We start from the raw sequence: 18,760 nt of genomic DNA on the forward strand, positions 1-18,760 counted from the left end.
AGGGTTCCCCTGCCATGGGCTGGAAAGCACTGAGCTCCCAGAGACACCAGCATTAAAAGAAAAGACACTAAAGAAAAGAGAGACAAAGGCAGGAAAGCTTTTTTCACTGGGACCCAGCTGTCTGGCTCAGAGAAAGGCAAGAAACGAGGGTCTGCTCTGCATTCCTGGGGCACAGCCAGAATAAGAGCAGAAGGGTAAATTCCACAGTGCAAAGTGGTTTTCCCTACTCCCCTATCCCCTCCTATGAATAAGGCCTCGGGGATATGCTGAGCATGGTGCTCTGCTGCAGGGACATCTTGCTAACAGCCTGCAAGTTAAACACTGCAGCACCTTCCAGAGCCAGCCAAGACCAGGCTCTTTCTTCTCACATCTGCTCACCGTACCCAGTATTTACATCAGCAGAATGGTTCCCATAAAACTAAACATGAACAACTGATCACAGACAAATAAAGCAGTAATAGAGTCTGGGATGTCAGGAAGCTTTACCCACTCCCTGCACACCAGCCCAGGCAGCTGGAGATCAAAGTTTTCTTATTTGCAGTACATTTCTTGAAACAATTTTCAGCTAAACTCGGTCTGCTGAGAGGATGCTGACACAGTCCAGGGCTTCTCCCATAGAAACAGGAACCAAGAAACCAGATCAGTGCATTGCTGCATCCATCTCCAGGTGGCTGAGCAGATGGGGAAAGCTTTGGCATCTCCAAAATGAGGAGTTGCTCCCTTCTTTCCCCTCCCTCAGCATCCCTGCTAGGGAAAACTTTCTTGCAAAGTGAGTGAAGGGTTTGGGTGAAAAAGTGAGCAAAGCAGAGCCCTGCACAGGCAAAGCAGGGGTGCAAACACATTCAAACTCGGCTGTGAGCTACTCGCCATGGGTACTGGAGTGGTCTCGACGGGCACCAAGAAGATTTGGTTTAGTCCTTGGTACCCTTGGGCAGGAGAGGTGAAAGACACCTTTAAGGGCACCCGTTTAGAGGCACCCCAAGGCAGAGAGGAGCCGAGTGCAGGAGGCCGGGGCCGGGCAGCCGTGGGAGGGGGTCCCGCCCCGCTCCGCCCCCGGGGGGTGGCGGGGCGGAGCGGCCGGGCCGGGCGGGACCCCCCTCCCGCGATGCCGCCGGGCCGTGTCCCCCCGGCCCGAGCAGCCGCGGCTCGGGGAGAACAAAAGGCAGGAGCGGGAGGAGGCGCGAGGAGGAGGGCAGGCGGCCACGGTGGGGGGATAAAAGGCTCGGCGAGGACCCCCCCCCTCCTCCTCTGCCCCATGTCCGAGCCCTCTCCGCCGCCCGGCATGGCCCGCCCGCCGCTGCCCGCCGCCGCCGCCTTGCTGGCCGCCGCTCTGCTGCACTGCGCGCCCGCCGCGCCCGCCCGCCGCCACAAACCGGTGAGTCGGGGCCGCCCGGTGCCTGCCTCCGTGCCCCCGCCGCTCTCCGGGGCTGTCCCGAGGGCGGCATCTCCCCGCCGGACGGGATGAGCCCCCCACCGCTCCGTCCATCCCCGGCACGGGCGGCGCTGCCGGAGCCGGCGGGACCGCTGCCCCTGCCCCGGCCGTGCCTCCCGCTCCCTCCGCCGGCTCCTCTCGGCTTCTTGGGGAGTTTTCACAGCCTGTTCCCAAGGGAAAACGGGGACCGGGACAAGGAGAATTTAGGAGAGGACACGGCATCCCCCGTGCTTTACAGGCAGCAGAGCACTCGCTGCTGCTCCAACACCCCCTGCACACGGTGCTGGCAGGTCCCACAAGTGTTACGGGGAGACCGAAGGGATGAACCAAAGGCAGAGGCAGGAGAGGAGCAGCAGGGCTCACTCTTCCTGCACATGCCTGCCCGATCCCAGCACCTGGGACGGAGCTGCGAGCAGCAGGGAAGAGCAGCGGCGTGCGAGGGATTTGGGGGACGGGAGGAGACAGAGAGCTCCTTGTGCTGGGAATGTGTGCGTGCGTAATTGGGTTATTATAGACATGCGCCTCGCTGGTGTGCCATGAAATAATAACACAGCAAATGCCCAGTAGCAGCCCAAGGGGATTAGTTCAGGTTCTGTCGATGGTTTTATTATCAGCTCTGTCATCTGAGTACTTTCTAACTTGGCTGCTAAATCTGCTGTGGGCTGGGACTTGGCACAGAGCAGCCTTGGCCCCCACAGTGCTCGCGTTCCTCCCAGGGAAATGTCACCGTGCTTGGCTCCGCTCTGCCGCTGAGCAAGGTGAGGCCGAGGCTGGGTGGTGGCACTCTGCACTCCAGGAATGACCCTGCCCTGAGGGCTCCAGGCCCATCGGAGGGCAGCAAGCGGTGGGCTGGGAGGGCAGAGCTCCACCCGCATACAGCTGGGGACTGCCGGTTCCCATGGGACACGGGCTGGGCTGGCAGGTGCCTCATGCTCTGCCCTGTGTGAGCGGGACAGCTGCTGCTCCTGGGGGAACCTGCACAGCCCCCGCTCCTGCCCTTGCTGCCAGCAAGGACCTGTGTGGGGTCCTGGGGGAAGGGAGAGCCAGCCTGGGTTTCACTCCATCTGAGCTTGTCCCAGCCCAGCTGTCACTGTGCACCTCCTTTTGGCAGTGCTCACAGCTGCCGAGTGCCTGCAGGGGCTGCGGGGGCTCAGCTGGCTTGGCCAGTGCCCCTTGGGGTGGGGAGAACACCAGACTGCTGAGGAGCACAGGGTTACTGCAGGGGTCCAGGGCTGCTCACACTCCTGGTCCAGCACATCCACTACCACGCTCCAGAAGAAGGTCCCCCAAGCTGGGTCTGCCAACAAAGAGGTGATTCCTTCCTCATCCTAATGCTCTGCCCTGTGAGTGCTAATGCCTTCCTCCTGGCTGGAGTAACTCCAGGTGATGGTCCTGCAGTATGTTTTGTTCAGGAATACCTTGTGCTCGTGTGTTTGACCAGCCACATGGGGCTCAGGGTTTCAATTGATGTGTTTGACTCAGTCTTTGCAGAGATGGTGGCTGCACTGGTTGGGCTGGAAGTGGACAGATGAATTCCCACCCTTTCAAACAGCAGTTCTGCCACCCCAAATAGCTGCTGTTTCGGGTTCCTCATCTGGTGTTGAGGCTTCTGGAGGTTATTCTGCTGCTCCTGAGGTGGAGGCAGTTTTACACGATGTAAGCTGTGCACCCCCTGCTCTGAGTGCAGGACAGCTGAGGGGGCACTGCTGGGCCTGTCCACCCTGTGCCCTCTCTCACAGAGAGCTGTGCCATCGCGTGTTCCCTGCTCTGACCACTCCCAGCCCGCTGCACAAAGGGATGTTTCCCTAATGTCTGACAGCAGCTAATTTCCTGTCTGGGCACCTTTTGCTGTCAGGTGATGAATGAGAAAGGAGCCAAGGGGCTGAGCCGGGAAAAGAGGTTCACACTCCTACGAGACAGAGCACAGGAGTTCCTCGAGCTGTGCCGGGCCGTGGGGTGGCCAAGGACAGCCCAGGTGCTGCACCCCGGCTGTTTGTGCTCCAACACGGCGGCAGCAGCTGAGAGGGGAGGGAATCGAGGGCTAAGGCTCATTTTAAAGCCAGGCTATAGGGCAAGCTGCAGAAGGACTTATGTTCTCTGAGGCAAACCCTGCAGAGCTCCTTCACTTTTATATTAATGCCTAAAGAAAGAAAGAAAGAGAAAACTGAGAGCAGAATAAAGGCCGTGTCTGGTGTCCACTGTAAAAGTTGAGAACAAAAGATCTGCAGTCCTCGGGGCTGTGCACGCGCAGACACCGAATTCCTGCCTTGCTTTTGGCTCCCCTGGGAAATCAAAGCCACTGCATTTGCTGGGAAGGTCTCTCTCCGTGGAGGAGTGGTGGGTACCCTCCCAGCTACCAACATAACCCATCAGGGGTCCTGCAGCTCTCCCCTGAACACAGCAGGTTCCCCTCTGGCAGCAGGGCACTGCCCTCCCCACAGCCCCTGCCTGCCCCGCTCCGGGCTGGGGCAGCTCCCGCAGGAAGGGTTTGGTTTGCACTCTTTGGTTATTTAAATCCTGCAGTCAGTGCTGGGGTAATTTTGGGCATGTTTATCTTCTGCTCTGGGAGAGACTCAGACACATGTAAGTAGTTATTCTGCAGCGGGTTTGTTGTGTTTGTGCCTCCCCAGGCAGCACACACACACTCACCCTGCGGTGTGGCAGGGCTGGGGTGCAGCTCCAAAGCAGATCCAAGAGGGAGAGCAGAGAAGCAGCTTGGGGAGGATCCCCCTCTCCAGGTTATGTTGCACCATAACTTGTGGGGCTCTGCAGAAGAAGGGATGCACTGTGTAAGAGTTGTTTGAAAAGAATTTTTGGTGGAAAGTTGTCCTGCAGGGATGCTGATCCTGCTTTTTTCCTGATAAGTAGCTCTTTCCTACTAATCCCAAATGTACAGACAGGTAAATGAAAGGGTTTGGGGTGTTCTTGCACCAGGGATGGCTCAGCCTAAAGTGAATGGAAGCACTGCTGAGTCTGCACATAGCAAAATGAAAAGCAGAGCAATTCAGGGGTTCAGTAAAAGCCACAGACATGTTTTTAGATGTTCACTGAGATCCTGGTGCAGATAGAGGAGTCCCAACAAGGACAGGCAGGTGACCAGACTTCCTCCTCTTGGTGGATTTGGGCAGGACAGAGGCACTGGTAGCTTATGGCTCCCCTTAGCTTGGATATAACTGCACAATGAACAAAACACCTCAAGCCCCTTCCTCCCCTGTCCGGAGTGTGCCACATCCTAGAGCAGTTTCTTCATTTCAAGGGGATTTCTAGGTCATCAGATCAAGCTTGGCTCTTGAAACCTTTTGCTATGTCAGCATCCTGGGGCTTGTTTGCTCTGCAAGAACTCCTGCTTCTGGCAAACTGTTGCTTGGGTGACACCAGCAGCTTGGTCGTGGTGTTGTTGATGGAATAGTCTCACAAACTGTCACATAATTAAAATGCCTGATAATAAAAATAGTCCTGCAGTGTTTATTCATTTGCTTTCTCTCGTTACACCAAGGCCTGGTTCTTCTCATTCTGTCTGTGGCCATAAACATTTGCAGTCCGTGATGTTTCATGTTTCGTGTTGCTTAGGAGAAATAAACATTTTCCTTTTTTCATTGCCAACAACAACTACCACCAAGTAATCCGGAAATGAACTGTCAGGCCCCGGGAGGTGCTGGATGGTGCCATGGGCTGGGGGGAGTGAGAGGAGAGGAAAACCCAACTCTGTGTGCAGCTCCTGTTTGGCCTCAGCCTTTGTGCTCTCCCTGCCTCTGCCTGCAGTGGGACCAGGCTGCAGCCCAGCACGGAGGAGCCAGTGCTGAGCACAAGTGTTTTGTGTGAGCGAAGAATTCACAGAGGGGCTGGGAGACTCTGCCTTGTCCTGGGGGAGGTGGGATCAATAGATCTGGTGCCTTTGCCCAGGCATTGTTTACACTAACAGTGCCTTGACCAGGAGCACATTTAGCTCAGGGTTAGGCCAGACCACAATCATGTTTCTGCCATGAAATTTCACCTGCAGCATCAGCACCTTCTGAGCCCAGTCTGCTCCTGGAACACAACCTGGCCAGAATGAAGCTGGTTCCAGTTTTACCATTAACCAACCATCAGCTGTAGCTGCACTTTCAAATCCAACCTCTGCAAATCCATGCTGGGCTGAGAGGCAGGCTGGACTAAAAGCATCAGGAGAACAGTGCTGATCTCAGGCAGGAGCATTGCTGTAAGGGGGTGCAGAGCCCAGAGGGGGCACAGAGTGGACAGAAATGGGTAAGAGAACTGTCTTACATGAGAACTGCAGGAGAAAGCATCTCTGCTGTACTTCTCCACTGAAATAAGGGCAGGAGTGCTCTGAGTGCTCATAGGTAGGTAGGAGGATAATGCCACCAGCCAGAGAGTCGGCAAACACTCTGAATAACAAAATGAGAAAGCAGAAACAGAAGCAGTGGAAAAACAGGAGCAGAAGGGACAGGGAAATGGAGACAAAGTCCATGAGCTCATTCCCCAACTTCAGAGGAAACAGCCTCAGTGACAGGGGAAGCATCCAAGACTGATGGGGCTCAGGCTGTGACTTGTCCAGTTGTTCCTGTCTGGCAGAGAGAGGGGTCTCCTTTCATGTCCATGCCACAGAAGCAGCCAGGAGCCCGGGTAATTAGGTACACAACAGACACAAGTTTAAGTTCAGGGCAGGCAGAGGAGGATGGAGCCAGGCAGAGGAGAGCCGTGGGTTTGTCACACCAGGCACCAGCCCCACCCCATTTATACTCAGTGTTGCTGCTGTGGCTGCTGCTCCTCCCGGCAGCTCTGCAGGGTCAGTGCTGCCCAACACAATGAGGTTAAAGATGCTCCTGGCTCCTTGGGATGGCTGGAACACTTCCTGGGAAGCTTGGCTGGTGTTCATCTGGCTCCAGCAGACGCAGAGGTGATGGCTGTTGTATCACAGCACTTGAAGGCTGATAAAGCTGTGAGTGGGCAGCCTGTACCTCCGCTGTGGTTTCTGCTGTCCCCTGGGATCTGCCCATTCCCTCCTGCTCCCCCTCAGCCTTTCAGTCACAAGGCTGCAGGAAGAGGCCCTTTCTTTGTGAGGAGCAGTGACCAGCCTGCAGCACAGCCCTCTTTGTGTACAGCTTTGCTCCTCTGCTGCCCTCACTGCCCTCAGCACTCGGTTTCAGGCCTGGAATCCTCTCTGTGCTTGTGCTGTATTCACATTTACTGATCAGCCTCTCTTGCAAAGCCCTGGCCTCTTCCTCGACTACAAGGCAGCTGTTCCCATCCCAGCAGGCAGCCCAGCTGTGGGTTATGCAGCCAGGGGCAGTGCAAGTGGCTGCACACACTCAGCCAGAGGCTCAGGTCTGGTTTGCAGTCTGCTGGGACAAACTTTGTCCTGGGTTGCAGGGAATTACCTTTGCTTTTGTGTTCAGGAATCCCTTCCTTTCTGCTGGTGGGATGGGACAAGTGGGGATGCCCTGATAGGTACCCAGCAGCCAGTGCCCTCCTCTCCTCCCCTGAGAGGTCTGCAGCAGCTTCAGCAGCAGCAGGGCCCTAAGTGAACCCTGAGAAATGCAGTCAGGGAATGGTAGCACAGCTCAGGGAACAAAGCAGGATCTCCCCACCAGAGGCTGGGCTCAGCACTGGGTGGGAAGGATGCAGCCTTAAGCAAGTGGACACAATATCTAAACCCTGGGAAGTGCCTGCAGAAAGGTGTGTCCAGCAAGATCTGCAGCCTGGGTGTCCCCTGAGCATTGTTTGGCAAGTGGTTTGTGCCTGTCACATTTCCCCTTGCTGGCTGTGCCTGCAGTGGCATTTTCCAGCCCTTTCCTGCCATGGTCCTAACACTGGAGCAGTGACGACAAGAGGAGAGTCACTGTTTGTCCAGGGGCACACACAGGGCAGGTCTTGCCTCCTGTCCCACCCAGAACCACCCTGTGCCCCTTCCAGGACCAAGTCTGCAAAGGGCAGGAGGAGCAGGGAGGGTCCTGGTATTGCACAGGGGGGTTTAGAAAGCTGGGACTGATAGCAGTGGCTTTGAGCTAACCAAAGAGGGGAGAGAAAAGCTCCCTCTGCTCTGCCTCTGAACATGGATTCCTTGGGGCAAGAAGGAAACAAGGCAGCTTTTCCTCTCTCTGCTCCTGGTCAGAGGAGAGTGATGATCTCCAGTTTATCCCCAGCCTGTAAAGCAACTGGCCTTCCCAGGAGGAGAACGTGCAGAGCATCATCACAACAAAAAAACAAGGGAAGGTATCTGGGTCAGCCTCAGCCCATACACCTACCTGAGCAATTCTCAAGAGTTTCCCTCAAGAAGTGCTGCTACTTCCTGCACTTCCTGGCCTTGAAAAACCAGATGCATTCATCACCCCAAGTCCTCAGCTGTCAGGATGTGGCAGTGGGTGCTCTTGAGTGCACCCAGGAGCAAGGGGCTGAGAGCCCTCCAGGCTGTGCTTTGATGGCACAGCTGCCATTATGTGCTTCGGTGTCATCAGGGCTGAGAGCAAGATTTTGGCCAGAACATGAACTTTGTCAGCTTCTCCTGCCAGCTGTCCCCTGCAGGCAGTATCTGCCAGCCCAGACACGGTGCCAGGTGGCTCTCAGAGAGCTCCTCTTAGAGAAGCAGGTACCTCCAGCCTGGCAGGGCTCCAATGCTGAGCAGGAGCAGCCCTGTGCAGGCTCCTCTGGGACAGCTCCTCCTCCCCCTGAAGCACTGAATGGATGCTCAGTGCATGGCTGGTGCCTTGGACAGGTTTTGCTCTTCAGGATGTGAAAAGGCTTTCTCTCTCTGCATGTGCTGCTGGTGCAGCCCCTGTGGTGTGTGAAAGTGCACTGGGACACCAGGATGGTATCAATGGTTCTCAGGCAAAGGCTGGGAGGTGCCAAGGGTGTCTGTTTGTCTGTCTGTCGAGGACAAGCCAGCAGGCTTGAGTGGTGACAGACACAGGAAAGCCTGAAGTGATGTGTGGACACCCAAACTGCACCTTGTGTGACCTCCCTGGCTCCCCTGTCCAACTGTGCCTCGCTCAGAGGGCTGGAGCTCAGTGCTGGAATTAATGCCAAGGCCTTCACACTTCATTCCAGCCCGCATGAATGGGCTCATTGTGGGGAGCAGAGTGGTGGCAGCATGCGGATTACACGGCATCATGGCAGCTCGGCACTGTGCCATCCTGACCTTTGTGTCCCCGGCAGCCCAGCCAGGAAAGCTGCCCTGGAAGGAGGCAGCTCTTAGCAGGGGAAGAGAGAGCCTGCCCAAAGCCCAGGTCCTCCCTCTGGAGCCCTGTGGGACAGACCCTGCCCGTGTCCAGATAGAGATGCAGCACTGCTGCCTCTCAGCTCCTCCAGCTGCTCAGACACCTTTACATTTGCTGCATAAAATCAGGCAAAAAACATCTGTGTTTGGCCCTCTGCAGCACAGTGACATGGACCAATCACTCTCACCCCACTCACCTCACAGCAGGTTGGAGGTGACACCTGGGTTGTGTTTCATGGTGGCAAGACAGTCCTGCTGTCACGTGGGAAACCAGTGGAAGTCAGCTAATTAGCATTAATTAATGTTGTCAAGAAAAAACTTGTTTTTCTAACTAAGTGTGGGAGGGCCCAGGAGATCTTATCTCAAGCAGAATCACAGGTACACTGAGGCAAGGGGATGTGGTGCAGTCCTTCCCTCGGGCAGTGATGGGGCTGCAGGGACAGTCACTGCTGCTCTCACCCCCACATCCCTGTGTCCTGCTCTGCCCTGCCCACTGGCCCTGCTGAGACCCGCCCACGGTGCCAGGACAGCAAGAGGACACCAGGGAAGTGACAACGGGTGGCACAACTGCCTGCTGGGGACTAAAGACTTCCTCCATTAATGTCACCTCTACCCAGGCCAGGAGGGAATAAAGGATGTAGGGCAAAGGGGGAGAATTTATTCCCTAGTGATTTGTTTTATGCTTGAAGGGTCTGGTTCTCATCCACAGCCTGCAGAAGTATTTCCTGCCGGCCAGCTGCCAAGGAAATGTGGACCAAAAATAGCCGAGTGCTTGGTGGGTGCCATGGCATGACACAGTGCCTCCCAGGTGTGAGCCAGCCCCAGAGCAGCAGGGCCCAGGGAGCACGGCATGTTTGCGGGGAGCAGAGGGGAAACAGCCCTGGGCAGGAGCGGAACTCACTGCTGCAGCACTGCCGGGGGCAATTATCCCCCACTGCAGCGGGAAGCGTCTGCACGGACACCAAAATCACGGCTTTGCTGTTGCCTTTCAGGACGTGTCCCGAAAGCATCACCCCTGGAAGGAGCAGGCGCCCTGGCTGTCCGCCCTGGTGAAGGCTGTGGGCACCGGGGGCCCTGCCAAGGGCTCGGGGGCTCAGCCCGGCTGGAACCCCCCGCGCTGTGGGGTGCCCGACCTGCCTCTGCTGCCGGACGGGCAGAGCGGCCGCAACCGCCAGAAGCGCTTCGTGCTCTCCGGGGGCCGCTGGGACAAGACCAACCTCACCTACAAGTAAGGGAGGCCTGCCGTGGAGTCAGGCTGTTCGCTTCTCCCTCCCCACACGCTCGGTGCGATGTTCCCTGGAGCTGTGGTGTGACCCTGGAGCCGCAGGGCAGGCACACTGAACCACGGCGGGTTTGTGCCCAGCGCCTCCACATCCCCTCACGGGCACACTGCACAAAGGCAGCTGCTCTCCCAGCCCTGCCCAGCCCTGCCCAGCCCTTGGTGAGCCCGGCACCAGCCTCTGCCCCCACCGCCACCCGCGGGGCAATCAACTCACAGTTTATTTTAGAAAGATCTTTTTGTTCAGCTGTTGTTGATGGTCCCATAAACACGACTTCAGGGTAAAGTTTTGCCCAAATCACCCCACACGTTCTCAGTTGTGAATCTGCTCAACAGGCCGGTGGGAGGGTTGTGCTGCCTCCCCAGCTGCCCTCGGGGTATGAGTGGAGAAGTGAGCACAGTCATATGGACCTTGACAACATGTAAATCATCTGTTGCTTAATCCAATACAGGAGACAGATCCTCACACCATCAGGAAGCTGTAGATAACAGAAAGGCTTCTTCCTTTTTTTTTTTTTTTTTTCTTTTTGGTCAATAGTGTTAAAGAAAGAAACACAGTAGGGATTTACATAGAGCAACATCACTAGTGGAAGGGAAAGAAACCTCCCTCTGTGGCAAACCTTTCAGTCTGCTCTTGTTATTGGAGGAAGTGACTGCTGAGCGAACCCAAGTTTCCAGGGGCAAAAAATGCAGAGATTGAGGAGAAGAAATCACATCACACCACCGTCAGGAATCTTTGTGGTGGTGGCCTCACAGGGGACAGACCTGGGGAGTGCTGTGGCACTTCAGAACAGCATGGAATCTGCAGAACTCTCCAGGGAACTCACCTCTGGCACAGCAGGCAGAGGGTTTCACCATACTGATGAGATTTATCTGCTGCACACGGTGCTCGTTAGAGGGTGCTGGAGCAGGGCATGTAAGGATGGGAGATGTGCTGATGCTGAGAATGGTGGCCCTGGTGATGCTGGTTGTAGGACTGGTGACTTCCTGACAGCCCTGTCCATGGACTGTCCATCATCCAGTGTCTGTTGCCTTCCAGAATTATCAGGTTCCCATGGCAACTTGTAAAAGCTGAAGTGAGAATGACCATTGAGGAAGCTTTAAAGGTCTGGAGTGACGTGACCCCACTGACCTTCACCGAGGTGCAGGAGGGACGGGCTGACATTGTCATCGATTTCACAAGGTGAGCACAGTGGGCAGCACACCCTCCTCCCTGCCAGGGGAGCAGAGACCTGCCAGCACACAGCTTAGGCACTTAAATGGAGGCTCATATTTCTGCTTTCAGACACTGGGATCGTTTTAGTTTTGTCAGTCGTGGGCTGGTTGGTGTGAGTGCAGCTGTTCCACACTGGCTGTGCACAGCACCGTTACTGACCATTCATTAGTTGTCCTGGTACATTTACATTTCTCTGCCCACAGGCTGTTTTCTTAAGCATTTGTTTTGACTTTCCATCTTCAGGTCCTCCATGCTGTCCCTTGACTGAACAATGTAACTGTCTGTCCAAAGAAAAATATAGTTTCTTGGTTAAGTGAATCTTGGCTCCTGGCCTGAAATTCCCTTTTGGCAAAATACTCACTGGGGCAAAGACTTCCCCGAGCTGCGTGTTTGCACAGAGCTAATGAGGGCAGTGGAGACAGTCCAAGCAGTGATGTGATTTGCATGCTGTATATTTGTCTCCTTCAGCTCTCTCAAGTGGCCACATCTCTCATGGGTTTCCTTCATTACTCATCAGTGGCTTGGCTTGAGTTTGGCTTGACCTGAGAGTTTGGCTGGGTTTGCTGCCAGCTGCCCCTCTGCAGCCCCCCATCACTCAGTAATATCAACTCAATCTTGGCTTAGGCAGTCACCTCCTTAATTCTTTAGGCTCCATAGTCAGCTCTGGGCTGGAAGCTAAGGAGGGGAGAGGGAGAAACATCCCTGAGAAAACATACAAACCCTACAGGGCTTGGTGTGACTGAGATCTGCTTCCTCAGTGCCTGGTGTGCTCAAGCTGTTTCCTCAGGGCTCTGATGCAGAGTTTGGCTTGTGGCAATTGGAATAGCTCTGAGCAGTTGATCTAGACCAGTGGGATGAACTGAGAAAGGAAATAAGAGCTGCTGTCCCCTCCCAGTGGCTCCCACCTTTGGCTGTATGATGCTGGAGCTCCACGGCCCTTTGGCTGAGGTGCAACATGTCTTCCCTGCAGGTACTGGCATGGAGACAACTTGCCTTTTGACGGGCCTGGAGGGATCCTGGCACACGCCTTCTTCCCCAAAACACACCGGGAAGGAGACGTTCACTTTGACTATGATGAGACCTGGACGATTGGGAACAACCTGGGTATGGCACAGTGGGTGAGCTGTGGGTGCTCCAGGATGCTTGTCAATGCACTTGAAAATGATTCCCTGTGCTGTGAACAGGGGCCCTGTTAAACTGAGAGGCAACAACTATTTTTGTGGTGAGCATTGTCATCTCCAACCACAGACACCTGCTGTTAGTATTCAGGTCTTTTTATCTTTCAGCCACAGCAGAGCCAGTGTCCAGGAGCAGGACCTTGGCTTCCCCATGGGCTCCTCCTGTGTGGGGGGAGTAAGAGATGGCTCTTCTGCCCAGCCTTGTGCCCTGCCACATGGGAATTGCACCCAGCATTGGCAGGAGTCACTAGAAACGAAACAAGGAAAGGATGGAGGAAAGCTGAGGCATGAGTTCTGTGTGACACCGTTGTCTTCCAAAGAACAGTCTCAGTCCCAGTCCCTGCACTCATTGTTCATCATCTGCCCTCAGACAAGTCCATAAAGGGAAACCACCCAGGCTCCAGCTCTGTCCCAGTGGCCTGGGAATGCTCTGACCATAAACAACACCACATCCAGTCAAGACTCTTTTTTAAATTTTTGCTAATAATAGATCCAAGCTGGTACTTGGGCACTCAGGGTCTGGTGTCACAGTATCTCATGAGATACTGCACTACCGCTTGGGACCATCTGGAGCCCTGCCCAGAGCATCAGTTTCTGGAAGACTCACCAAAATTAACCCAGCTCCAAAATTAAACCAGTTCCTCCTCCTCCTTCCCAGTTTATCTACGTGAAGAAAGAAACAATCACAAAGCCCAAGTTAACCTCAAACCTCTCCAGGGATTCCCAGAAATGCTGGCACTGTCAGTGGGGTCCCCCAAACCCTGTGTCAGTGTCACTGTAGGCCAGTTTGACTGTGTGGGCCATAGCACTGCTGTGTCTCCAACCCTGCTCATGCTGACCCAAAACAAGAATCACAGAGCACAGGACCCCTTTGCAGAAATGTTTCTGCTCCTGGGATAGGGATGGGCTCTGTTGGTTTTCATCCTTTGTTAGGGTTGCCTGTGTTGTTGAAGAATTTCCTTCATTCTCCCATAAAACAGTGTTGGGGGCAAACGAGGAACCAAAAATGGACACCAGTTCCCATCAGAATCCAGCTCTATTCCATGGCATTCCCCCCTCCCCACCCCCAAATATCATCCATAAATAACTGTTGGAAATCTCTTTGGAGCTAATTGCCCTTTAATATGCTGAAAAGAGCTTTGTGATATAAACATGGATAAATCCTTAACTCAGCTCTCAGTGAGACAGGGAAACCCTTAGCCTGATTTTCCTGATGGGAGAGCACTGGGGTGCCCTGGGGTCACTCCAGAGTGTGCAGGAAGCAAGGCCATCCATGAGGGACATAGGGATGCTGCCCCGCACAGCTCCCTGAGCCGCGCTGCTGTGCACCTCCCCTGGAGAATCTGACAGCACAGCTGATCTGCCAACACTGGAAAGCAGCAAGTGAGGAGCCTGCCAAGCTAAACAGAAGTGTCTGAAAGTTTGTAATAAATCACTGGCATAGAAATCCCCCTCTCTCAGCTGGCCTAGATGTGTTGATTTAATCAGGTCAGTGCCGTGCAAATTCATCGCTTCCAAGTAAAGCGGGCCAGTGGAGGAGGGCTGGGGCTCACCTTCCCCTCCACCCTTCCCAGGCATTCCTCCCCACTGTATTCTCCCTGTCCTGGGGCTGAGAACTGACCTGCTCCCCTGGAGCCAGCAGGGAAATCCTACTTGGAGCATCAAGGCTGGCTGACTCACATCCCTGCTGTTCTCATCACTTGGGCTGCAGCTTGGAGGATTTCTGGCTGAGGGCAAGTGAATGAATATGCTGGGACCTGTCAACAAACAGCCTCCACTCATAGTGAAATTTAGCAGCTTTAAAAAGGACCCATTGGAAGCTAAGCAAAACCTGCCAAACAATACAAGTTTGTGTACTGAAATCCCCTTTCTCCCCCTCTCCTTTTGTAGATGCTCCAAGGTCATGTATTCCTAAAACATGGTCTCCCATAAATCTGTTTAAATCTGGTGAAGAAGTCTCAGGCCTTGACATCCGATAATCTTTCATGGATTTATTTCTAAATGACACCTTCTTGACACAGTCCCCAGACAAGCAATAAATGAGCTCCCTCTGCTGTCTGTGTGACAGCAGCCTTTGGCAGGCGTTAATCCCAGAGTTCTCTCACTGACACCAGTACCTTTCACAGTGGATGTGATCTAACTGGGACTGGCTAAACTTCAGCTCCAGCCACCAACTGCTTCCAGGCTGGGTGGACAAACACCAACCTTACCACCCCACCTCCTACATCTCTGGTCTAGACTTCCTTCTCTGTGCAGATTTCTCCTTTCCAAAAGTGCATGAAAAATTCTTTTCTTCTTGGCAGCCAGGAGGCAAGAGCCTCTGACAACAGAATTGCAAATTGCCAACATGTCCAGGTTAATACCCAAGTGTATGAATTGACTCATGGTGCTTCTGAACCAGTGAAGCCCTTTATTATGCCCTCTGACTCTTTAGAAAAACCCCACAAACATATTTTGGAGCTACACAGGAGATATCTAGAAACAACATAGTTGGAAGTAGATTTCTCTGGGACTCTTACAACACGTCAGTGTCTGGTAATTGGTAAGGACAGGTTCAGGAGGCCAAAGCAGGTGAGTAGACAAAAGAATCTTCTGTCTTTTCCCTGTGTAGGCACTGATCTTCTGCAAGTGGCTGCTCATGAGTTTGGCCATGTCCTGGGCCTGCAGCACACGGCTGTCTCCAAGTCCCTGATGTCTCCTTTCTACATCTTCCGCTACCCCCTCAGCCTGAGTGAGGATGACAAACAAGGTATCCAGTACCTGTATGGGAAACCCTCACCAGACCCTGACCCAACCCCAACTCAGCCAGCACAGCTGCCCCAGCCAGACCTGGAAACAAATGAGATCTCCAACGTGGAGGTGAGTGAATGGCTGGTCTGAGCCCTTCCCTGGCACCCTGGCTGCCCTCAGCAGGAGCCTGGCAGCAGCCTGAGTTGGTGTCTGCCTCCTCCACCAACCCTGCTGAGCCCAGGCCCCACGGCTGGCACTGGGATGTGCAGGGAGGGGATCTCTGCCCAACCCAAACCGGACAGTGCCTGGCACAGGGCCTTCCCCTGGGCTGGGGGCTCCCGGGGTGGCAGCCCTGACCCTGTGCTGTGCTTTGGCAGGCTGTGCAGCCCGATGCCTGCCACACAGCTTTCGATGCTGCAGCCACCATCCGGGGGGAGCTGTTCTTCTTCAGGTCCCGCTTCGTGTGGCGGCTGCGGGCTGGGAAGCTGCAGGACGGGTACCCGGCCCTGGCCTCTCGCCACTGGCAGGGCATCCCCACCTCTGTCGATGCCACCTTCGAGGACCCTCGGGGCAACATCTGGTTTTTCCAAGGTGAGAGCTGCACTGTGATCAGGTGGCTCAGAAATGCATCTCAATTACTGAGGGGTAGTCAGGACCCAGCAGGTTCCTGGGAGAATAAATCCTCAGCAATCCGGTAATCCTTGTTATTTGTTTCCTCATCTATTTAGACTTTTTATCAGGTATTCAGCACAGAAGAGAGAACAAGGGGTCACTTTTGTTTTAAACACAGCCACAATATCCCATTCTCCTTCCCTGGAACACAAACATTTGTAATGAGCCTCTGCCCGAGCAGAGGAGAAAGAAGGGAATATTTGCTCTATCTCCCCAGATGTTATGGGAAGCACTGTGCCAGAAGTGGACCCCAGCAGCTTCCCTGGCTGTGCCTGTGTCCCCAGGGCCCTGCTCAGGGTGGGGACAGCATTTTCTCTGCTCCTCAGAGACCTGGATGTGGAATTTCTCTAGTACTCTATGACTATATGAGCCCACAGGGAGCCTGGCTGCAGAGCCAGGCAACCTCCAGCAACCAGAAAGAATGAAAACACCTCCTGGCCATCTCTGGGGTTCAAGGCCAGCAACAAGCCCTGTTTCAGCTCCACTGTTTTCTTTAATGCCCTTCCCAAGTGTAGGTTTAATAGGAGGGAAGCAGAATAACACAGGAACTCATTGTGGGTGTGCACACCCCATCTGCACTCCATGAGACTGAGTATCAAAATCACACCAGTAGCTCTGCAGGCAGAGCTCCTGCATAAACACATTTCTGAGCACCTGACCTGCCTGCAAGGACTTACAGTGCTAAAATTGGCAGGCTCCTACGGTGAGTTAAAATGAGATAAGGGGAAAGTATTACATGCCGTGGGTTAATTACAGAGATTCTCATTTCAATCTAATCTGGAACTATGCTTCCAGTCTCTATATCAACTTGGCAAATTCTTCCCGGTTTTTGCAGCTTGCTCCTTTCCAGCCACATGCCCCCTTTGTGCCTGTGCATGCCCGCATGATTTCCAAGTGCTGAGGTTGCAGGGCAGAGGCTGGTCCCTCCAGCCAAGTCCTTTATAACTTCCAGAAATAGAGAAAAATGCTGCTGAAATGGACCTTCCTGTCCCACACCAACACCCACCAGGCTGGACTGAGGTGGGATGTCAGTTCATTGACAGCATTTTGGACACACAACAGTGGCAGCATCCATTACACTTGGTGGTGTTTTTGCCTCTCAAGCCCAGCTTCCCGTGGGAGCTCTGCCAAGGCACTAGCTCCAGTTGCACACTTCACTGCCAAATTACCAGAGCTTTTGACCCCTTTGTCCCCCTTTTCTGTCTCCTCAATAGATTCTCAATACTGGATTTACGACGGTGAGAGACGGGTATCTGGTCCCACCCCAATCGTGGAGCTGGGCCTCCCTGCATCCCCTGTGCAGGCAGCCCTGGTGTGGGGCGCTGAGAAGAACAAGATCTACATCTTCAGTGGAGGCAACTACTGGCGCTTCAACCCCCAGAGGCGGCAGGTGGAGAACATCTACCCCCGGGCCATGGCCGACTGGCGCGGGGTCCCGCCCGAGGTGGACGCCGCCTTTCAGGACGAGTCTGGTCAGTGCAGCAGGAGTATGGCCTGCTCTGGCTGACAGCACTGCCCAGCTGGAACAGCTGGGCACATTTAGATGTGTGGTAGTAGGGGATATTAACCATAACACATCCCATACAATGTAGAGGGGCAGTTCCCTCCAGTGGGTAGAGAATAGAGAAGTTTCATTCTCACTAATTGCAGGAACTGATATGTAAGTGTATGATAGAGAAAAGTCAAATATCTGACCTGGTCACAGAGTCCTGCCCACCTCTTACTGCTCCTGCCAAAGGAAGTGATGAGGAGACAACAGAAACACTGCCCACACTTCAGCCCGGGGAGCTGAACAAAGAAAAGGCTGCTTTTGGTATTGACCAGTCCTCCCCAGTGTGCCCCATGCTGAAAACAGCACAGCAGTGCCACAGAAACACTGGGGACAGCCAGGGTGCTTGGGATGACAGGTGTGGTGAGTGCCTCTTCCCTCTCTAAGGATGAAGTGAAACAGCTCCCCACTGCTTCCAAAACCCAAATTCCAGGGCAGCTTGCCCACAGTAACAGATGCTCTGAGCAGGTCTTCACAAGTTGCCTGTCCCTGCCCTCACAGGGCTGGGTCACTACAAGTATACAGCATATTTAAACCCACCAATAAAATAAAATAAAATAAATCCCATCCTGTTTACTGTCCAAAAAGTAAAACTAGATTTTTTTATTGAAACTAAAATAGTATGAAAGAAAAGTGAATGCCACAAGCCTGAGTTCAAGTAAAATCTCCTCCTTCTTCCAGCTCTCTTCCAGTTCTGCATGTGTTGCAGTGTGACGGCTGAACAAAATGCTGGGAAAGAGCTCATGAATGCTGTGTCTTCTAAACCTTCCTCTCTCACCCACAGGTTTTGCCTATTTCCTGAGAGGCCAAGATTATTGGAAGTTTGATCCAGTCCAGGTGAAAGTGCTGGAGGGTTACCCACGCCAGATCAGCCAGGACTTCTTCAGCTGTACACCCTCCTCCAACTCCTTCAGATGAGGGGGAGCTGTGTCCTCCACGCTCCCCTATCATCTCCTTTACCTCCAGCAGCCACACAGAGGGTTCTCTCTGCCACTCCTGGCTTCCTTCCAGGCTCAGCATCTGACACAACAGGTGTCTGTCACAAGTGACAAAGTCTGCTCCTCTGCAGTTCCAGCAGCCCCAGCTTCAGTTGCTATCAATGTAAAAGCAGCTGCCGTGTTCTTTACAGGCAAGGGCGGCCACTCTCTTCTAGCAATAGCATCCCAAAGCCATCAGGCCAGCCTGGAACGGGATCATGGTGCCATAATTAATCTGAACCCCATCCTGTAGAACCGATCCACCGGCATTTCCTATGTTTACGTAACTCCCTAGGGCAGCGCTTCGCTGCTGCAGACGCTGCCCAAGGAGCAATGATCCCCAGCCCGGGGCTCTGAAGGACACCGAGCCTGCCTGCAGAGGAGGAGGAGGAGGATGAGGACTGCGCCGTGCGGCTGCTGCCAGAGTTCCCGGGCAGCCGCGGTGACCGCCAGGGCCCTGCCGCAGCCCTGTCCCGGCTGCATGTTGTATCCCTAGTACGCGTTAGGATTTGTA

General features: G+C 54.2%; 1 protein-coding gene across 1 annotated transcript; it reads left to right on the plus strand.

Moving 5' to 3' along the window:
• Positions 1-1,255: 1,255 nt before the first annotated feature.
• Positions 1,256-18,670, plus strand: MMP11 (matrix metallopeptidase 11; the record flags this gene model as incomplete). The annotated part of the gene is made up of 8 exons (XM_083873965.1): positions 1,256-1,375; positions 9,638-9,873; positions 10,964-11,107; positions 12,111-12,244; positions 14,930-15,177; positions 15,426-15,639; positions 16,935-17,192; positions 18,054-18,670. The coding sequence occupies 8 exons, from the start codon at positions 1,256-1,258 to the stop codon at positions 18,185-18,187; spliced, it is 1,488 nt and encodes a 495-aa protein (XP_083730091.1). The 3' UTR covers positions 18,188-18,670.
• Positions 18,671-18,760: the final 90 nt, after the last annotated feature.

Source organism: Zosterops lateralis (genome assembly GCF_965231275.1).
Source record: "Zosterops lateralis genome assembly, chromosome: 17".
NCBI classification, from domain to species: Eukaryota; Metazoa; Chordata; class Aves; order Passeriformes; family Zosteropidae; genus Zosterops; species Zosterops lateralis.